General features: G+C 33.0%; 2 protein-coding genes across 2 annotated transcripts in view; both read left to right on the forward strand.

The window, feature by feature from the left end:
- Positions 1-5004: 5004 nt before the first annotated feature.
- On the forward strand, positions 5005-5541 carry LOC139867998 (uncharacterized). The gene has a single exon (XM_071856340.1). It carries the CDS (start codon positions 5005-5007, stop codon positions 5539-5541), a length of 537 nt encoding a protein of 178 aa, XP_071712441.1.
- Positions 5542-6616: 1075 nt separating this feature from the next.
- Positions 6617-19850, forward strand: part of LOC139867999 (uncharacterized) — a 91540-nt gene continuing 78306 nt past the window's right edge. The window contains exon 1 of the mRNA XM_071856341.1: positions 6617-6758. Coding sequence (XP_071712442.1) covers positions 6617-6758 — 142 coding nt within the window. The remainder of the gene's footprint in view (positions 6759-19850) is intronic.

The raw sequence follows: 19850 nt of genomic DNA on the forward strand, positions 1-19850 counted from the left end.
GTTAGAAGCTCTTTCTAATTCACGAAATCCTATGTTGGGATATGTTGAGTCAAAATAGGTTCTTAACCCGTAGCGTAAAATTGCATTTGGGTTCCCCGCATTTAACGCTTTAAAGAAAACACGGCTTAACTTAAAGTCTTCCTAATGTGATATACCCCACCTATCAAAGGAAAGCCTTTTATAAACTAATGCATTTCTGGAAAGTCTTTCAAATGTTTGACAAGTTAATTTCGCCATAACTAAATGTGTTGATGAATTCTGACCGACTCTAGACAAGATTTCCTCAATCATATCCTCTGGTAGGTCTTCTAAAATATTCGGTTGTCTACCCTTAATGTCCATTTTGTTTTTATACTGTAAAATAGACAAGGATCAGATTTGTAATAACAAACAATACAATCAATTTTTACATAGAACATAAAAGTACAAGCACACTACAATACATTTATTACACAACATGCTCACACCCCTCTAATCTGAATCACTGGTTTCTTCTTCTTCGAACTTGGTTCTTTTTCCTAATCTTCTAGGGATATATGATGTTCCTCTAATACGAGCCGTCATTTTTCACATTAGTTTAGAAAAACCTGGTGGTTTAGAGGTTCCCGGGTTATTGTCACGATATTGAAAATATGGGTGTTGACGGTACATATAAAGTTCATCGGGGTCGGAATCAAATTTCTCTATTTTGATGCCTTTTTCCTTATTATTTTCTTTTGCCTCATTAAATTGGGTAGGGGTCATTTCTATAACATCATCGGAATCCTCATCAGGATCCGATTCATCGAAAAATTGATAATTTTCCCAATATTTTGCTTCCTTAGCGGAAACACCATTGACCATTATTAACTTTGGTCCATTGGTTGAGGATTTTCTTTTATTTGACCGGTTTTCTGTGGTTCCTACTATTCCCCCCTCCGGAACCTCTTCTTCTTCCGGTTCCTCTTCTTCTGGTTCCTCTTCTTCCGGTTCCTCTTCTTCCGGTTCTGTTTCCTCTTCTTCTGGTTCTTCAGGAACTTGTGAATCTTGCTAATATATATTCGACTATTCGTTATTATTAGGTGAGTCAATGGGATTTGTGCTAGAGGTAGACATCTATCACACAATATCAAACATGTTAAGAGATTAATATATGACATAATATTTACATGTTAATAATATATAGTTTCCAACAAAAATGTTAAGCAATCATTTTTAAAGAAAACACCGTCGAAGTCCAGACTCACTAATGCATCCTAACAAACTCGATAAGACACACTAATGCAAAATTTTCTAGTTCTCTAAGACCAACGCTCGGATACCAACTGAAATGTCCCGTTTATATTGATTATAAACGTTCCATATTAATTGATTTCGTTGCGAGGTTTTGACCTCTATATGAGACATTTTTCAAAGACTGCATTCATTTTTAAAACAACCATAACCTTTATTTTATCTATAAAGGTTTAAAAAGCATTACATAGATTATCAAGTAATGATAATCTAAAATATACCATTTACACATGACCATTACATTACATAATGGTTTACAATAAGAATATATTACATCAAAAATAAGTTTCTTGAATGCAGTTTTACATAATATCATACAAGCATAGACTCCAAATCTTGTCCTTATTTTAGTATGCAATAGCGGAAGCTCTTAGTATTCACCTGAGAATAAACATGCTTTAAACGTCAACAAAAATGTTGGTGAGTTATAGGTTTAACCTATATATATCAAATCGTAACAATAGACCACAAGATTTTATATTTCAATACACATCCCATACATAGAGATAAAAATCATTCATATGGTGAACACCTGGTAACCGACATTAACAAGATGCATATATAAGAATATCCCCATCATTCCGGGACACCCTTCGGATATGATATAAATTTCGAAGTACTAAAGCATCCGGTACTTTAGATGGGGTTTGTTAGGCCCAATAGATCTATCTTTAGGATTCGCGTCAATTAGGGTGTCTGTTCCCTAATTCTTAGATTACCAGACTTAATAAAAAGGGGCATATTCGATTTCGATAATTCAACCATAGAATGTAGTTTCACGTACTTGTGTCTATTTTGTAAATCATTTATAAAACCTGCATGTATTCTCATCCCAAAAATATTAGATTTTAAAAGTGGGACTATAACTCACTTTCACAGATATTTCCTTCCTCGGAAATAAGACTTGGCCACGGATCGATTCACGAACCTATACAAATATGTACATATATATCAAAGTATGATCAAAATATAATTACAACCATTTTTATTATGTTTTAAAGATTTGAGTGTATTAAGTCAGCTGTCCTCGTTAATAACCTACAACTAGTTGTCCACAGTTAGATGTACAGAAATAAATCGATATATATTATCTTGAATCAATCCAAGACCCAGTATATACACGTCTCAGGCTAGATCATAACTCAAAGTATATATATATTTGGAATCAACCTCAACCCTGTATAGCTAACTCCAACATTACTGCATATAGAGTGTCTATGGTTGTTCCAAATAATATATATACATGGGTCGATATGATATGTCAAAACATTTGCATACGTGTCTATGGTATCCCAAGATTACATAATATATTAGAATACATGTATAATACAATATAAGTTAGCTAGGATATGATTTGTATAGATTTGTTAAACATTTCCCGTAGTTAAAAAGATCAAAAATATCCAATTTTGTTTTACCCATAACTTCATTTTAAATCCATTTTGAGTGAATCAAATTGCTATGGTTTCATATTGAACTCTAATTTAAGAATCAAAACAGAAAAAGTATAGGTTTATAGTTGGAAATTTAAGTTACATGTCAATTACTAAAGAGGTAGTCATTTCCGTCAAAAGAACGACATCTTGATGACCATTTTAAAAACATACTTTCACTTTGAGTTTAACCAAGATTTTTGGATATAGTTTCATGTTCATATGAAAAATCATTTTCCCAGAAGAACAACTTTTAAATCAAAGTTTATCATAGTTTTTAATTATCCAAACCAAAACAGCCCCCGGTTTCACTACAACGGCGTATATCCGATTTTATGGTGTTCATCATGTTTCCAGGTTTTAAATCATTAAGTTAGCATATCATATAGATATAGAACATGTGTTTAGTTGATTTTAAAAGTCAAGTTAGAAGGATTAACTTTTGTTTGTGAACAAGTTTAGAATTAAATAAACTATGTTCTAGTGATTACAAGTTTAAACCTTCGAATAAGAGAGCTTTATATGTATGAATCGAATGATGTTATGAACATCATTACTACCTCAAGTTTTCTAGATAAAACTACTGGAAATGAGAAAAATGGATCTAGCTTCAAAGGATCCTTGGATGGCTTGAAAGTTCTTGAAGCAGAATCATGACACGAAAACAGTTCAAGTAAGATTTTCACTCGAAATAAGATTGTTATAGTTGTAGAAATTGAATCAAAATTTGAATATGAATATTACCTTGAATTAGAAAGATAACCTACTGTAAATAACAAAGGTTCTTTGATCTTATATGATTACTTGGAATGGATTAGAAAGCTTGGAAGTAAACTTGCAAACTTGGTAGTATTCTTGATTTTTATGAAACTATACTTATGGAAATTATGAAGAACACTTAGAACTTGAAGATGGAACTTGAGAGAGATCAATTAGATGAAGAAAATTGAAGAATGAAAGTGTTTTAGGTGTTTTTGGTCATTGGTATATGGATTAGATATAAAGGATATGTAATTTTGTTTTCATGTAAATAAGTCATGAATGATTACTAATATTTTTGTAATTTTATGAGATATTTCATGCTAGTTGCCAAATGATGGTTCCCATATGTGTTAGGTGACTCACATGGGCTGATAAGAGCTGATCATTGGAGTGTATATAACAATAGTACATACATCTAAAAGCTGTGTATTGTACGAGTATGAATACGGGTGCATACGAGTAGAATTGTTGATGAAAATGAACGAGGATGTAATTGTAAGCATTTTTGTTAAGTAGAAGTACTTTGATATGTGTCTTGAAGTCTTTCAAAAGTGTAAGAATACATATCAAAACACAACATGTATATACATTCTAATGGAGTCGTTAAGTCTTCGTTAGTCGTTACATGTAAGTGTTGTTTTGAAACCTTTAAGTTAACGATCTCAATTAATGTTATTAACCCAATGTTTATTATATCAAATGAAATGTTAAATTATTATATTATCATGATATTATGATGTATGAATATCTTTTAATATGATATATACATTAAAATATCGTTACAACGATAATCGTTACATATAAGTCTCGTTTCGTAATTCTTGAGTTAGTAGTCTTGTTTTTACATATGTAGTTCATTGTTAACACACTTAATGATATATTTAAATATCATTTTATCATGTTAAATATAGTGTATCAATATCTTAATATGATACATATGAATTTAGTAGACGTTATCATAACGATAATCGTTATATATATCATTTCGAGTTTCTTAACTTAGTAATCTCATTTCTTATGTATATCACACATTGTTAATATACTTAGTGAGATACTTACTCATCATAATCTCATGTCAACCATATATATATGTCTATATATACCACAACATGTAGTTTTTACAAATTTGTAACGTTCGTGAATCGCCGGTCAACTTGGGTGGTCAATTGTCTATATGAAACTTATTTCATTTAATCAAGTCTTAACAAGTTTGATTGCTTAACACGTTGGAAACATTTATTTATGTAAATATCAATCTCAATTAATATATATAAACATGGAAAAGTTCGGGTCACTACAATGTCTGAACTTGAAGGGGGAAACTAGGGACACCCAAATGAGTAATCTTGATTTTGGAGACCCTCTTTATTTGCACCCAAGTGACACCAGTACCACTGCCATCATTTCTTTAAAATTAAAGGGTACTGAAAATTATAATGTATGGAGTATAGCTATGTTATTAGCCCTACAAACTAAAAATAAGCTTGGCTTCATTGATGGTTCTGTTGCAAAATCTTAAACTGATAATGTGCTTGCTATGCAATGGGATAGGTGTAACTCTGTTGTGCTCGCTTGGATTCTTAATTCAATATCTGAGGAATTGTTTTCAGGACAAGTTTTTTCTCAACTTGCTAAAACTGTTTGGGATAAATTAAAGGAAACCTATGACCAAATTGATGGTTCTATTACCTTTAATCTTTATCAAAGTGTTAACACCGTGTCTCAAAATGGCAGTCCTATTTCTGATTATTATCACAAACTTAATGCTTTATGGAAACAGCTTGATGCTTTGGTCAAATTACCTTCTTGCACCTGCACTGCTAATGCTGAGTTTAAAAAGCATAATGATTTGATCAAACTAATGCAATTTTTGATGGGGTTAGATGATTACTATGTGAACATTTGGAGTAATATCTTAATGCAAGATCCTCTCCCTAATGTTCAAACTGCTTTTTCAATTGTTTCAAGAGAAGAATCACATAAAAAAATTTCAAAAGTCAATTATGTTCGTAAAACCCCAAACTCATCTTTTCTGGTGTCTAAAACTTTTGATAACACAAAAAGATTTTGTTGAGGACCAAACCCTAATCTTAAATGCTCTTAGTGCAATAAAACTGGCCATACCATTGAAAGGTGTTATGAGATTGTGGGATTCCCACCTCGTTGGGTTAAAAGTAGGGGTGTTCAAAACCGGATATCCGAAAATTCGGATATCCGAAAATTCGGATAGTGATTTTGGTCATCTGAAATCCGAATCCGAAATTTCGGATATCCGAAATTCGAATATCCGAAATTTTGGATTCGGATTCCGGATAATCCAAATATCCGAAATCTATATTAAATATATAAAAATTGTAAAAAAAAAAAACAAATGACAAACACAAAATGGAGAACTAATAGAAAATGATTCTACCAAGAAAATTGATAAATATGTACATGAACTTATTATACAACACTATAAGCAATAACAGAACACAATAGATTATGTACCAAATCTCCAATAGTCCATTAAAATAAAGTATACAGTAGTGGTCGTGATTTAAAAGATATAATTAAAACTCAATTTGGTGTTGGACTACAGTGCAGCTCGGACTGTAAGAGTAAAATCAAAGTTGTTGATTCAGAGTTGCACCTTCGGAAGCTTAAGTCTCATGAGGTCATACATTATTACGATTTATTTGAGACGAGATTATTAGATGAAGAGATGAAGATGCGATGACTGATGAGAATAGAAGATGAAATCGGCTTCTAGTCAGAGAGAAAGAAAGTACTCCGTAGTTTGTTACTTAGATCTAGGGTTTTCTAAATTATAAGTGGAAATGTAAATGCAAATTGTACGCTTCTTTTCACCTTTTGGGCCTTGGGCCTTATCCAGTCCTCTCCTACAATAATATATTACAAATATACAAATATCATTTATTAGTAATATATATTTTCGGATATCGGATATCCGATTATCCGAATATTTTGAAAAGCTCTATCCGAAACCCGAATCCCAAAAATCGGATATCCGAAAATCCAGATATCCGATTTTTCGGATATTTTCGGATCGGATTTTCGAATTTTTCGGATTGCGGATTCGGATTCGGTTATAATGAACACCCCTAGTTAAAAGGGCTGGAAATAGTCAAAACTTTAATAAATCTGCTATGAGCAATGATATTTTTGTTGAAAATAAACCTGGAAATTTAAAGTCTGAAAATCTGGGATTAAGCAATGAGCAAATGATGAAGTTGATGGAGTTAATTAATGATAAGTCTGGGTCTGGAAATGTGCAAGCTAATGCAGCAGGTACATTTTTCAATTTTAGTCTTAAATTTAATGAAAATTTCAAAAACTTCTTTAAAAGTAATGTTTCTGAATGTGATCTTAATAATGATCCTGGGTGGATCATTGACTCTGGAGCATCTCAACACATGACTGGATCCCTAAAATCCTTAAAAATTTTTTTGATGTGTGATAATGCTAAAAACAAACATATATTTCATAGCATTATTCCTCAAGAAAGACAAGCTTTTAGTTGCAATTGTCCTATTTACAAGTGATATTCGTTTAAATAATAAAAGGTGAAGACAAAGGGCAGATTCGACGAATTGAAGACGCAAACGACCAAAAAGCTCAAAAGTACAAAAGACAATCAAAGAGGTTCCAATTATTGATAAGAAACGTCTCAAAATTACAAGAGTACAAGATTCAAAACGCAAAGTACAAGATATTAAATTGTACGCAAGGACGTTCGAAAATCCGAAACTGGGACCAGAGTCAACTCTCAACGCTTGACGCAACGGACTAAAAATTACAAGTCAACTATGCACATAAATATAATATAATATTTAAATAATTCTTATAATTATTTATATATTATATATTATATTATTAAAAACCGTCGGCAGAAAAAACAAAGGCATGTGAGCCTCCCCAGCTGGCCATGCGATCGCATGGCCTTGAAGGGTAAAGCTCATGCGATCGCATGAGCCACTTTTCCAGCCCACATGCCTATAAAATTCGCAGCTTGGTGAACATCAAAACACATCTTTTTCTTCTCCTCATTCAACGTATAATATTTATATTTATATTATAATTTTAATTTATAATAATAAGGGTGTGTTAGCGAATGTTGTAAGGGTGTAAGTCGAAATTCTGTCCGTGTAACGCTACGCAATTTTTAATCATTGTAAGTTATGTTCAACCTTTTTAATTTAATGTCTCGTAGCTAAGTTATTATTATGCTTATTTAATCCGAAGTAATCATGATGTTGGGCTAAAAATATTAAAATTGGGTAATTGGGCTTTGTACCATAATTGGGGTTTGGACAAAAGAACGACACTTGTGGAAATTAGACTATGGGCTATTAATGGGCTTTATATTTGTTTAACTAAATGATAATTTGTTAATGTTAATATAAAGATTTACAATTGGGCGTCCCTATAAATAACCATTTACACTCGATCGGACACGATGGGCGGGGTATTTATATGTACGAATAATTGTTCATTTAACCGGACACGGGAATGGATTAATAGCCACTAGAATTATTAAAACATGGGTGAAATTATGTACAAGGAAACTTGGCATAATTGATAACAAAGTATTAAAACCTTGGGTTACACTCAGTCGACATCCTGGTGTAATTATTAAACAAAGTATTAAAATCTTGTTACAGTTTAAGTCCCCAATTAGTTGGAATATTTAACTTCGGGTATAAGGATAATTTGACGAGGACACTCGCACTTTATATTTATGACTGATGGACTGTTATGGACAAAAACCAGACGGACATATTAAATAATCCAGGACAAAGGACAATTAACCCATGGGCATAAAACTAAAATCAACACGTCAAACATCATGATTACGGAAGTTTAAATAAGCATAATTCTTTTATTTCATATTTAATTTCCATTATTTTATATTTAATTGCACTTCTAATTATCGCACTTTTATTTTTTGTTATTGTATTTAATTGCACTTTTAATTATCGTACTTTTTAATTATCGCAAGTTTATTTTATCGCACTTTTACTTATCGCAATTTCATTATCGTTATTTACTTTACGCTTTAAATTAAGTCTTTTATTTATTTAATATTTTACATTTGGTTTTAACTGCGACTAAAGTTTTAAAATCGACAAACCGGTCATTAAACGGTAAAAACCCCCCTTTAAAATAATAATATTACTTATATATATATTCGTATTTTTATAAATTAAACTAATATAGCGTTAAGCTTTGATTAAAAGATTCCCTGTGGAACGAACCGGACTTACTAAAAACTACACTACTGTACGATTAGGTACACTGCCTATAAGTGTTATAGCAAGGTTTACGTATATCCATTCAATAAATAAATAAATATCTTGTGTAAAATTGTATCGTATTTAATAGTATTTCCTACTAAAATTTAATAGTATTTTATACCCCTTAGCTTTAACTATCAAGTATTTTTGGTGCCGCTGCCGGGGAACGCCGAAGCGAAACGCCACACATATAAAAAAAAATACGCTTTTGTAAAAATACGTTTTAAATATTCGAAAATATAAAAAGAAAACAAAAATATAAATATTTTTAAGAGTTTGTTAAATATTTAAGTTCTATAAAAGTTTCTTTATCTTTATTTTATAAAAATATAAGTTTTATTTAATTTATATAAATATATTACATAAATATATAAAACAGAAAATTCAAAACAGAAAAAAAAAATATAAAAACACTCGGGCCTGCTACTGTAGCAGCCCGTAACCTGGCCCAAAACCTCAGCTCATGCGATCGCATAAGCCTAAGGCATAAACTCATGCGATCGCATGAGAGTGTCTGACACGCCAACTGCAACCCTAAAACTGCATTTATTACGGTGTATTATTATTATTATTTAATAAACCCTAATTAGGTTTTAATATTTTATTATTTAGTTTAATTTTAGTTTTTAATTTATTTTATATTTAGTTAAATTAGTTTAATTAAGTTGTAAAATTAATAGTTTTATAAAATAAATAATATAAAAATAATATTTTTATAAAAATTGTAATTTTTACAACTTTTAGTATATTTTTATATTTTGTCCCTTTTTAATTGTTTTAGCGTAACTTTTGTATTTTTCGCTCGTATTTAGTTTTAAGACATAGTTTTTGCCATAGTTATTTTTATTTCTAGATTTTTAGGCTCTGCCGTAAAATCCCTTAAGTGCTTTTTCTTTAGACTAAGATTTAAGTGCTTTAGAATTCTGCGACGCCTTTTTAAGTTTTAGTACCTTTTTAAGATATTGCCATTTGGGATATAGTTTTTCCTGTAAGCTTTAATATTTTTAGACACCTTTTACCTATGTATCAATTATCATTCCAATTAGTAATCTCAATTTGCGATTATAATTTTAAGTTAGTGATAGTAATAAGGCTGGGTTAGTCGAGTTTTTTTTTTAAGTTTTATAGTCATTTTTTTCTTTCTTATTTTTCGACGCCTTTTATTTTTCGATCTTTACTTTTTCGACCTTTTTCGATGCGCTCTTTTTCTTTCTTATTTCTCGCCATTCTAGTTTTAGGACATAGATTTTTATTCTACTTCTTATCTAAATTTATTAAAATTACGAAAATTTATTTTAAGTGGTTAAATTGATAGACATCAAAATTTTCTGGTTCGTAGTAATAGTTGGATTTGTACGTGGACCGGGTTATTGGAGCCAAACAGTCCTCAATTATATTGAGACCAAACGAATCCTGCCCCTCTGCTGCATCTTTTGGCTATTCGAAACGTGGGCAAAATCAGAAAAGTCTATTAATTGGATAACTTATATAATTTTTTCTTTCCTTTTAAAAACTAATAGGATATTCAGTGAATGCACCGAGCAAGACGTTCACCACCTTTTGTACGTTCACCACCTGTAACTCGATCAAGACATCTAGCAAATATTACCGCCGTTGATTTTTCTTTAGAATCGTCATCCAGTCGACCAAGTACTCCAATTCAAATTTCTGATAATCCATTTTTTGAACCCGACACAATTGAGAATTCGGAGAATATTCAGGGACGATTCATAGATCCTGAACCATTAAATTTTCCTCCGGAACCACCAATCATTCAAACAGAGATTGTTGAGGAACGAACCATTAAATCAGAATCCTCTAGTGATTCCGATTCAACAAATTCAATTATGGAGAATCTGGAACCTTTAAGTATGGAAGACCGAATGAGAGCTAAACGCACTGGCCAAGGTCACGCAATTACTCATCCAGACATTAATGCGCCAGATTATGAAATCAAAGGACAAATTCTACACATGGTGACTAATCAATGCCAATTTAGTGGTGCGCCGAAGGAAGATCCAAATGAACATCTTTGTACCTTTAATAGGATCTGCACTCTATTTAAAATCCGAGAAGTGGAGGATGAACAGATATATCTCATGTTATTTCCCTGGACTTTAAAGGGAGAAGCCAAAGATTGGTTGGAATCGTTACCTGAAGGGGCGATCGATACATGGGACGTTTTAGTTGAAAAATTTCTTAAACAATTCTTTCCGGCATCTAAAGCCGTAAGACTTCAAGGAGAAATTGTTACGTTCACACAGAAACCGAATGAAACTCTATATGAGGCGTGGACAAGATTTGGAAAGTTATTAAGAGGATGTCCGCAACATGGTTTAGACACCTGTCAAATAGTACAAATATTCTACCAAGGATGTGATATCACTACAAGAAAAGACATAGATATAGCAGCCGGTGGTTCCATTATGAAGAAAACTGAAACTGATGCTTATAAAATTATTGATAACACTGCTTCCCACTCACATGAGTGGCACCAAGAAAAAGATATCGTTAGATCATCTAAAGCAGCTAGAGCCGATTCTAGCCATGACTTAGATTCCATTTCCGCAAAGATAGATGCTGTGGAGAGACGAATGGAAAAGATGACTAAAGATATCCACTCAATACGAATTAGTTGTGAGCAGTGTGGAGGACCACATTTGACAAAAGATTGTCTAAGTATTGAATTAACAATGGAACAAAAAGAGAATGTTTCATATCTAAACCAAAGGCCTGGAAATAATTATCAGAATAATTATCAACCGCCAAGACCGATCTACAATCAAAACCAGAATTATAACCGAAATATTCCATACAACAATCAACAAGGTTCTAGCAATCAACAAGTATCTAACAATACTTACAACCTGCAATGACCTAATTTTCAAAACAAACCACCACAAACCGATGATAAAAAGCCGAATTTAGAAGATATGATGACGAATCTAGTTGAAACTCAAACGCAGTTTTTCACATCTCAAAAACAAACTAATGAACAAAATGCTCAAGCATTTAGAAATCAACAAGCTTCTATTCAAAACTTGGAACAAGAAGTAAGTAACCTAGCAAGGTTAATAGGTGAAAGAAAATCGGAAAGTTTACCTAGTGATACAAATGCAAACCTCCGGAATGAAACAGCTAAAGCCATTACCACAAGAAGTGGTACAACACTTAAACCACCTGAAATACCTGTAACTTCTGATGAAGCTATTCCTACTCCACAAGAACCACAACCTGATCAAGATAAGGAAAAAGAACCGGTAGTTGAAAAGGTTAATGAAGATAACACAGTTAAGGCTAAACCTTATGTTAAACCATACCAACCACCACTTTCTTACCCGAGTAAAATGAAGAAAGAGAAACTTGAAGCCGAGCAATCTAAATTCTTGGATATGTTTAAATAGATAAATGTAAATCTTCCTTTCATTGATGTGATTTCAGGAATGCCTAGATATGCTAAATTCTTGAAAGATCTGATCACGAATAGAAAGAAAATGGAAGAACTCTCGGCTGTTACTATGAATGCTAATTGTTTAGCAGTGCTGTTGAATAAGATACCAGAAAAATTATCTGATCCAGGAAGTTTCACAATTCCATGTTTTCGGGGTAGTCTTAGTTCAATAGAAGCATTAGCAGACTTAGGTGCTAGTATAAATTTAATGCCGTATTCACTATACACTAAACTAGACCTTGGAGAATTGAAACCAACAAGAATAAGTATACAACTAGCCGATCGATCAATAAAATATCCTAGAGGGATAATGGAGAACATGCTAGTTAAAGTTGGTACTTTAGTATTTCCAGTAGATTTTGTTGTTCTGGACATGGAAGAAGATTCTCAAGTTCCTCTCATATTAGGAAGACCATTCTTAAACACGGCTAAAGCAATGATAGATGTGTTTGGTAAGAAACTGACCCTAAGTATAGAGGATGAGAGTGTTACCTTTTCAGTTGATAGAGCAATGCAACAACCGCAATCTGCAGATGATACATGTTATTATATTCAAACTATAGATTCACATGCAGAATTGTTAGAAGAATTTCCAGAATTACAAGGAACAGGAGAATGTTCTGTAGGAGAAGGTAATGAACCAATTGATGAAGCTGAAATGTTAGCTACACTAATAGCTAATGGATATGAACCAACAACAGAAGAAATTCAAATGCTAAAAGAAGAAGACAGATATCGATACAAATCATCGATAGAAGAACCTCCGAAATTAGAGTTAAAGCCACTTCCAAACCATTTGGAATACGCTTATTTACATGGTGAATCTGAATTACCTGTAATAATATCGTCTTCTCTTACTGAAAATGAGAAATCACAACTCATTTCTGTGTTGAAAGCTCATAAACCAGCCATTGCATGGAAGATTCATGATATTAAAGGAATAAGTCCTTTGTATTGCACACATAAAATCCTTATGGAAGAAGGTCATAAAACGTATGTGCAACGCCAACGAAGACTAAATCCGAATATGCAAGATGTAGTTAAAAAAGAAATTATTAAACTGCTAGACGCAGGTCTAATTTATCCAATTTCTGATAGTCCATGGGTAAGCCCAGTTCAATGCTTGCCTAAGAAGGGTGGCATGACTGTCATTACAAATGAAAAAAATGAGTTTATTCCTACTAGGACTGTAACAGGATGGCATGTTTGTATTGATTATAGAAAATTAAATGACGCCACCAGAAAAGATCACTTTCCCTTACCTTTTATTGATCAAATGTTGGAAAGATTAGCCGGAAACAGTTACTATTGTTTTCTTGATGGTTTTTCCGGATATTTTCAAATTCCAATAGCACCCGAAGATCAAGAGAAAACCACATTCACGTGCCCTTATGGTACTTTTGCTTACAAACGCATGCCATTTGGACTTTGCAACGCCCCTGCAACCTTTCAAAGGTGTATGATGGCGATTTTTCACGACATGATAGAAGAATGCATGGAAGTTTTCATGGATGACTTTTCAGTCTTCGGTGATACATTTGAATCATGTCTAGCTAATCTTGAACGAATGCTGATTAGATACGAACAATCAAATCTAGTACTTAATTGGGAGAAATGCCATTTCATGGTTAAAGAAGGCATCGTTTTTGGACATAAAATTTCAAAAGAAGTAATTGAAGTGGATAGAGCTAAAGTAGATGTAATTGCTAAACTTCCACATCAAACCAATGTTAGAGGAGTTAGGAGTTTTCTAGGGCATGCCGGTTTTTACCGAGTTTCATAAAAGATTTTTCTAAAATTGCCACTCCTATGAATAAACTCCTAGAAAAGGATGCTCCATTCATCTTTTCAGATGAATGTATCAAATCTTTTAATATTCTTAAAGAGAAACTCACTAATGCGCCGATCATGATAACACCAAATTGGAATCTATCGTTTGAACTAATGTGCGATGCAAGTGATTTTGCAATGGGAGCCGTTTTAGGACAAAGGATTGAAAAACGATTTCAACCTATATATTATGCTAGTAAGACGTTACAAGGAGCACAAACAAACTATACAACTACTGAAAAAGAACTCCTTGCTATTGTCTTTGCTTTTGACAAATTTCGTTCATATCTCGTTCTAGCAAAAACGGTGGTCTATACCGACCATTCTGCTCTTAGATACCTATTTTCGAAACAAGATGTCAAACCAAGATTAATCCATTGGATCTTACTCTTACAGAGTTCGATATTGAAATCCGAGATAAAAGAGGAGCAGAAAATCTCGCCGCTGATCATCTTTCTCGTCTTGAAAATCCCGAATTAGAAGTTCTAAATGAATCGGCCATACAAGACAACTTTCCTGATGAATATCTATTGAAGATAGATTATACTGAAATTCCATGGTTTGCAGACTATGCAAACTACTTAGTATGTGGATTCCTTGAAAAAGGATTATTGTACCAAAAACGAAAGAAATTCTTCAGTGATATAAAACACTATTTCTGGGAAGATCCACATTTGTTTAAAAGTTGTCCCAATGGAATAATACGCCGATGTGTATTCGGAGATGAAGCTAGTAAAATTTTAAACCATTGTCACACAGGACCAACAGGAGGGCATTATGGGCCTCAACTAACAGCAAGAAAAGTTTATGATGCTGGATTCTATTGGCCTACAATTTACAAAGACGCACACCTTCTTTACAAATCCTGTGATGCTTGTCAAAGGGCCAGAAAAATAAGTCAACGTGATGAAATGCCACAAAATGTCATTCAAGTATGTGAAGTATTTGACATTTGGGGTATTGACTTTATGGGTCCATTTCCAAAATCTCATAATAATCTCTATATTCTCGTCGCCATTGATTATGTATCTAAATGGGCGGAAGCACAAGCTCTCCCAACTAACGATGCACGAGTTGTAGTCAACTTTTTAAAACGTCTTTTTGCATGGTTTGGAACACCGAAAGCTTTAATAAGTGATCGGGGAACTCATTTCTGTAATAATCAACTTGAGAAAGTTCTTAAAATATATGGAGTAACTCATAAAATCTCAAACAAGTGGACAAGTTGAAAATACCAACCGAGCTTTAAAACGTATTCTAGAGAAAACCGTAGGATCAAATCCGAAGGAATGGTCCATTAAATTGGAGGATGCACTCTGGGCTTTTAGAACAGCCTACAAAACTCCAATTGGAACCACACCTTTTAGACTCGTTTATGGAAAAGCATGTCATCTTCCAGTAGAAATTGAACATAAAGCATTTTGGGCTTTGAAGACATGTAATCTTGATTTACATGAAGCTGGATGTCTACGATTAAGTCAACTAAACGAATTAGAAGAATTAAGACATGAAGCATACGAAAATTCGTTAATCTATAAAGAAAGAATGAAGAAATGGTATGATAAAAGAATCAGAAGTTCAAAAGAATTTAAAGAAGGAGACAGAGTTCTTCTTTTCAATTCACGATTCAAGCTATTTCCTGGAAAACTGAAATCAAGATGGTCTGGACCATTCATAGTCAAAAGAGTTTGCCCATACGGAACGATAGAATTAATAAATTCAAATGGAATTGAATTTAAAGTTAATGGTCACAGAGTTAAACATTACATAGATAATCCGATGGAAGTCGACAACGAAGTTAATCACAATTTCGATACCACAGCTAACTAAGTGTGGGGAGAATCAAGTCTTTAAAGGATAATATGTATTTATGTTAGAGTTAGATTTTCTGTTTTCGTGTAGTTCTCGAAAATGGAACCCGAATGGTCTTTCCCTAGCAGACCCTAAAGAACTAGTCTTCTCCCCCATTCTGAATTTTTATTTTTTTTTAGGTTTTTATGAAATGAAGACTTCCTGTGAACTAAACCATGGTCTAATGCTACACGCTTTGATCACTAAACGTAATAATGACACACTTCCGAGTGAAATAGTATCAGTAATCAGAGAAAGATTGGATGGATTAAGAAAAGAATCCAGATGCGAAGATAATAAGTTACAATTTGGTAAAGGAAAATCAAAATCCGCAGTGAAAAGAAGAGCACGACACCTTGAAAGATGTCACAAATGCGGAAAATGGTCACATGGAGGTAAATGTTCAAATAATCAAACCTATTCAAATACCGAATTTGTTACTTTATGCAGAGATGGACCGTTCATATGTTTAGAAGAAAAAACACTAAATGCTCGAGGTTACGCCTATGTAGCTATGGAAAACCAATTAAACCGACTATCTTATGAATGGGATAGATCATATAACTAAGAATACTATCTCACAGGTAAGTCTGTACAGTTTTTAATTTTTTTTATTTTTATTTTTAACCTTTTGATAATAAACGCTAATTTGTTCGCTATAAAGTATTAAATTGGTATTGAATGAAATTAGGTTTGGCGACCGAAATTATTGATATCATACAAAAATTTATTACATCACTGCGAAATTTAACGTTTATTCTTAAGGTATAAAATTCTTTAATCAATCAACCCAAAATATTTCAAAAATTCGTCATGAGTTAAATTAGGTCATGAAACCGAAATTACTTTACCGAAAAGAGGGGCGTATATTTTTGATAATATTTGATTGATTAAAGTGGGATAAAACCCAAAAAGATTTTTAATTTTATTTTTTACCATGTTTTTAAAATTAATATATAAATATTAAATTAATATTTTGAACTTTGTAAAATCAATATATTTAAGTTTGTAAATATTTGAAAAATTAATCTTTTTAATATAAGTTTGTATGTATAAAAACAAAAATATAATATAAGTTTGGTGTGAATTAATAATATGAATTTTTAATTAAGTTTGGTGTGAATTTATAATTTTATGCATTTTAAATTTAAGTTTGGTGTGAATTTAAAAACAAAAATTTACTTTATTTCGCTAAGTTAAAAATATGATTTTTAAAATTCGTCGTGAGTTGAAGACTAGGTCGTTGAACCGAAATTGCTTTACCCGAGGGAGGGACGAGAACTTTTATTATCATTATTTTTAATCTTATTGAATTAAAGTATGCCAAAAACATTAAAAAAAAACCCCCAAAAATCTTTACTTTTAAAACCGCGCTTTGATTTGACAAATTTTAAAAATTTTGTCAAGGGACAGACTAGGACAACGATCCGAAACGCCCTCGCTCCTAAAGGAAAACAAAATTTTTAGAATTTTATTAATTATATGTTTTAGAAGTTATAAGGTATTGTAAAAAAAAAAAAAGGGCAAAGTACTGTACCCGGAACTCCATGCGATCGCATGGAGTTTGGCCTTTGCAGCCATGCGATCGCATGGCCCTGGAAATCAGGCCAGACACAAAAGTCCCAGTCGACCTGCTTCTGCCTCACACCAACACACACACAACACATACGAAAATACTCTCAAATCTTCATCAAAATTCACCAAAATCCACCGTAATTCGTCATTTTTCTTGCTCTAATCATGCCTAGATTCTCATTCTTCAGCAAAATGGTAAAAATTACACCCCTAAACTCTATAAATTCCTAGTTTTTGTGATAATTATCAATTTTTTACCTAATGCAATTTTATTAATTTCTAGTGTAATTAGTGTTAAATTGTTAGTATTTTATGCATGTATAACCTAGATTGATGCTATTTAACATGATTTGAAGCCAAAAACTTCAAAATTTTTAGAAATCTAGGGTTAGTGTTCTTGAGTAATTTGGGGCTTTTTGATATAAACAGGTTATGGTCAATTTTTGTCATGAATTATTGCTAAATTGAGTAGTGTAACATGTTTAGATAGTTAAATGATCCAAACATTGATCCTAAACATGATTTTTGAAGATTAAAGTGGACTTTTTAAGTTCAAAATTCATGAAATTGATTAATTTGATGTAATTGCCATTTGAGACTTGTTTAATTATTAGTAATGACTATTTTGACATGTTATTTGAGTTAAATGCTTATGAACTTTGTATACATTTTCATATGTGCTTATTTGAAAAGTGTAGAATTGTGAAAATTTGTGAAAATGTGTATAAGTTTAATTTTGATTTAACATGTTAGAGTGATTGTTTTAAGTTGTTATTTTGCTAACACTAATGCATATTTGGATGCACAAATTTTGTGTTTAATATGTTTTGCAGAAAGCCGATGCTGTAGGTTCAGGAGCATCATCATCTAGACGACCAGCACCAGCACCAGAACCAGAACCAGAAATGCAACACGAACAAGAACCACAACAAGAACCACAACAACAGCCTGATCAGCACATACCTTATTATGATCCGGTACAGTTTGTTGATGAATTCATAGTATTCCCAATGAGGCCGCCAGTAGAATTCCCAACGATTCCTGAGCACACTCTGCATCCTAATCTGAGATTTGATAGGATATGGAGAGATTACGAGACATATCAAAGGAACTAATTCAAATTGGTAACAAAAAATGTAGAGGTGCCAAGGGTAATCGATTGGGCCCCTTTGGAAACGGTCCATCTAGCTGACCGTGTTAGACAGCTTTTGGTACAAAGGTATGGCAGTTCTTCTTTTACAGATTGGGAACATCTTTTCACCATTCGTAGGCCTGTATATAAGGAATGGTGTATTGAGTTGATGAGTACTGTATCACTTGATACAAATATAGTTAGAATAGATGATAGAAGATTTCTTAGGATTATCCTTGGCGGTAGGATGTACAGAATGTCCATGCTGGACATGGCCAGGGCTTTACAGATATATACTCCTGGTGAGTTGCTATTACCCGATTGTACAAATTTGATTCATTATGGTGAAAGGGTAGATAGTAACTTTGACGCTGACGCCATGTGGAGGCGTATGTCACATTTTGATTTTTTACACGAGCAGGAGGACACTCCTATACGCATATTGACAGAGCCGAGCTTCGTATTATTCATAGATTTTTGGCTAACTCAATTACACAGAGAGGTCACAATAAAGAAAAAATTACCTTACATGATTTATTCTACCTAAAGTGTATTCGGGATCCTAGAAGCTTTGCCAATATCCCTTACTGTGTTGCTTTTTATTTATCTAAAATGGTAGAGGGAATACAGGAAGGGAGTATAATAGGAGGAGGTATTTTTGTTACTCTCATTGGAGAGTATTTAGGTGTTGATAGGAACCAAGGGGGTCCATTACAGCTTTGTAGAGAACAGGTTGAGCCCTTAGGATTGAAAGTTTATGTGGGTTCTAAGGTATTGAAAAGTAGACGTAACCAGGCAGTACCCTATGAGGGATCTTATCCTCAGGTAGAGAGAAGCTCAGACGAGGAAATGGAGGAGGTGGAAGACATTAGGGATGTCTTTCGAGATGCTATTCTTGACGTCCACGTTCGTATAGATGAGGAAGCAATGATGAACGCGGCCAGACATAGTATGTACGAGCAGTGGAACTCCGAGCGAGTATATGAGGATTATAGGCGACGCCAACACTATAGCTGGGTAGTTCATCAGCACCAAATCATGATCCAGCTATCATATCAGGTACCAAATAACTATGTACCTACTCGACCTGCTCATTTTCCGCCACACAGCCCCGATATCCGACCACCCTTTAACCGGTATGACTATAACCAAGCCTATCAAAACACCTATAACCAACAATGGAACCCACCTGACGAGATGAACTGGAACTCATATCCAGACTGATTTAGTTCCATTTGGTTATTTAT

This window comes from Rutidosis leptorrhynchoides, chromosome 9 (assembly GCF_046630445.1).
Source record: "Rutidosis leptorrhynchoides isolate AG116_Rl617_1_P2 chromosome 9, CSIRO_AGI_Rlap_v1, whole genome shotgun sequence".
NCBI lineage: Eukaryota > Viridiplantae > Streptophyta > Magnoliopsida > Asterales > Asteraceae > Rutidosis > Rutidosis leptorrhynchoides.

Excerpts from the sequence above, each read along its gene's own strand:
- LOC139867998 (XM_071856340.1), top strand. The coding sequence starts at position 5,005 with ATGCAATGGGATAGGTGTAACTCTGTTGTGCTCGCTTGGATTCTTAAT.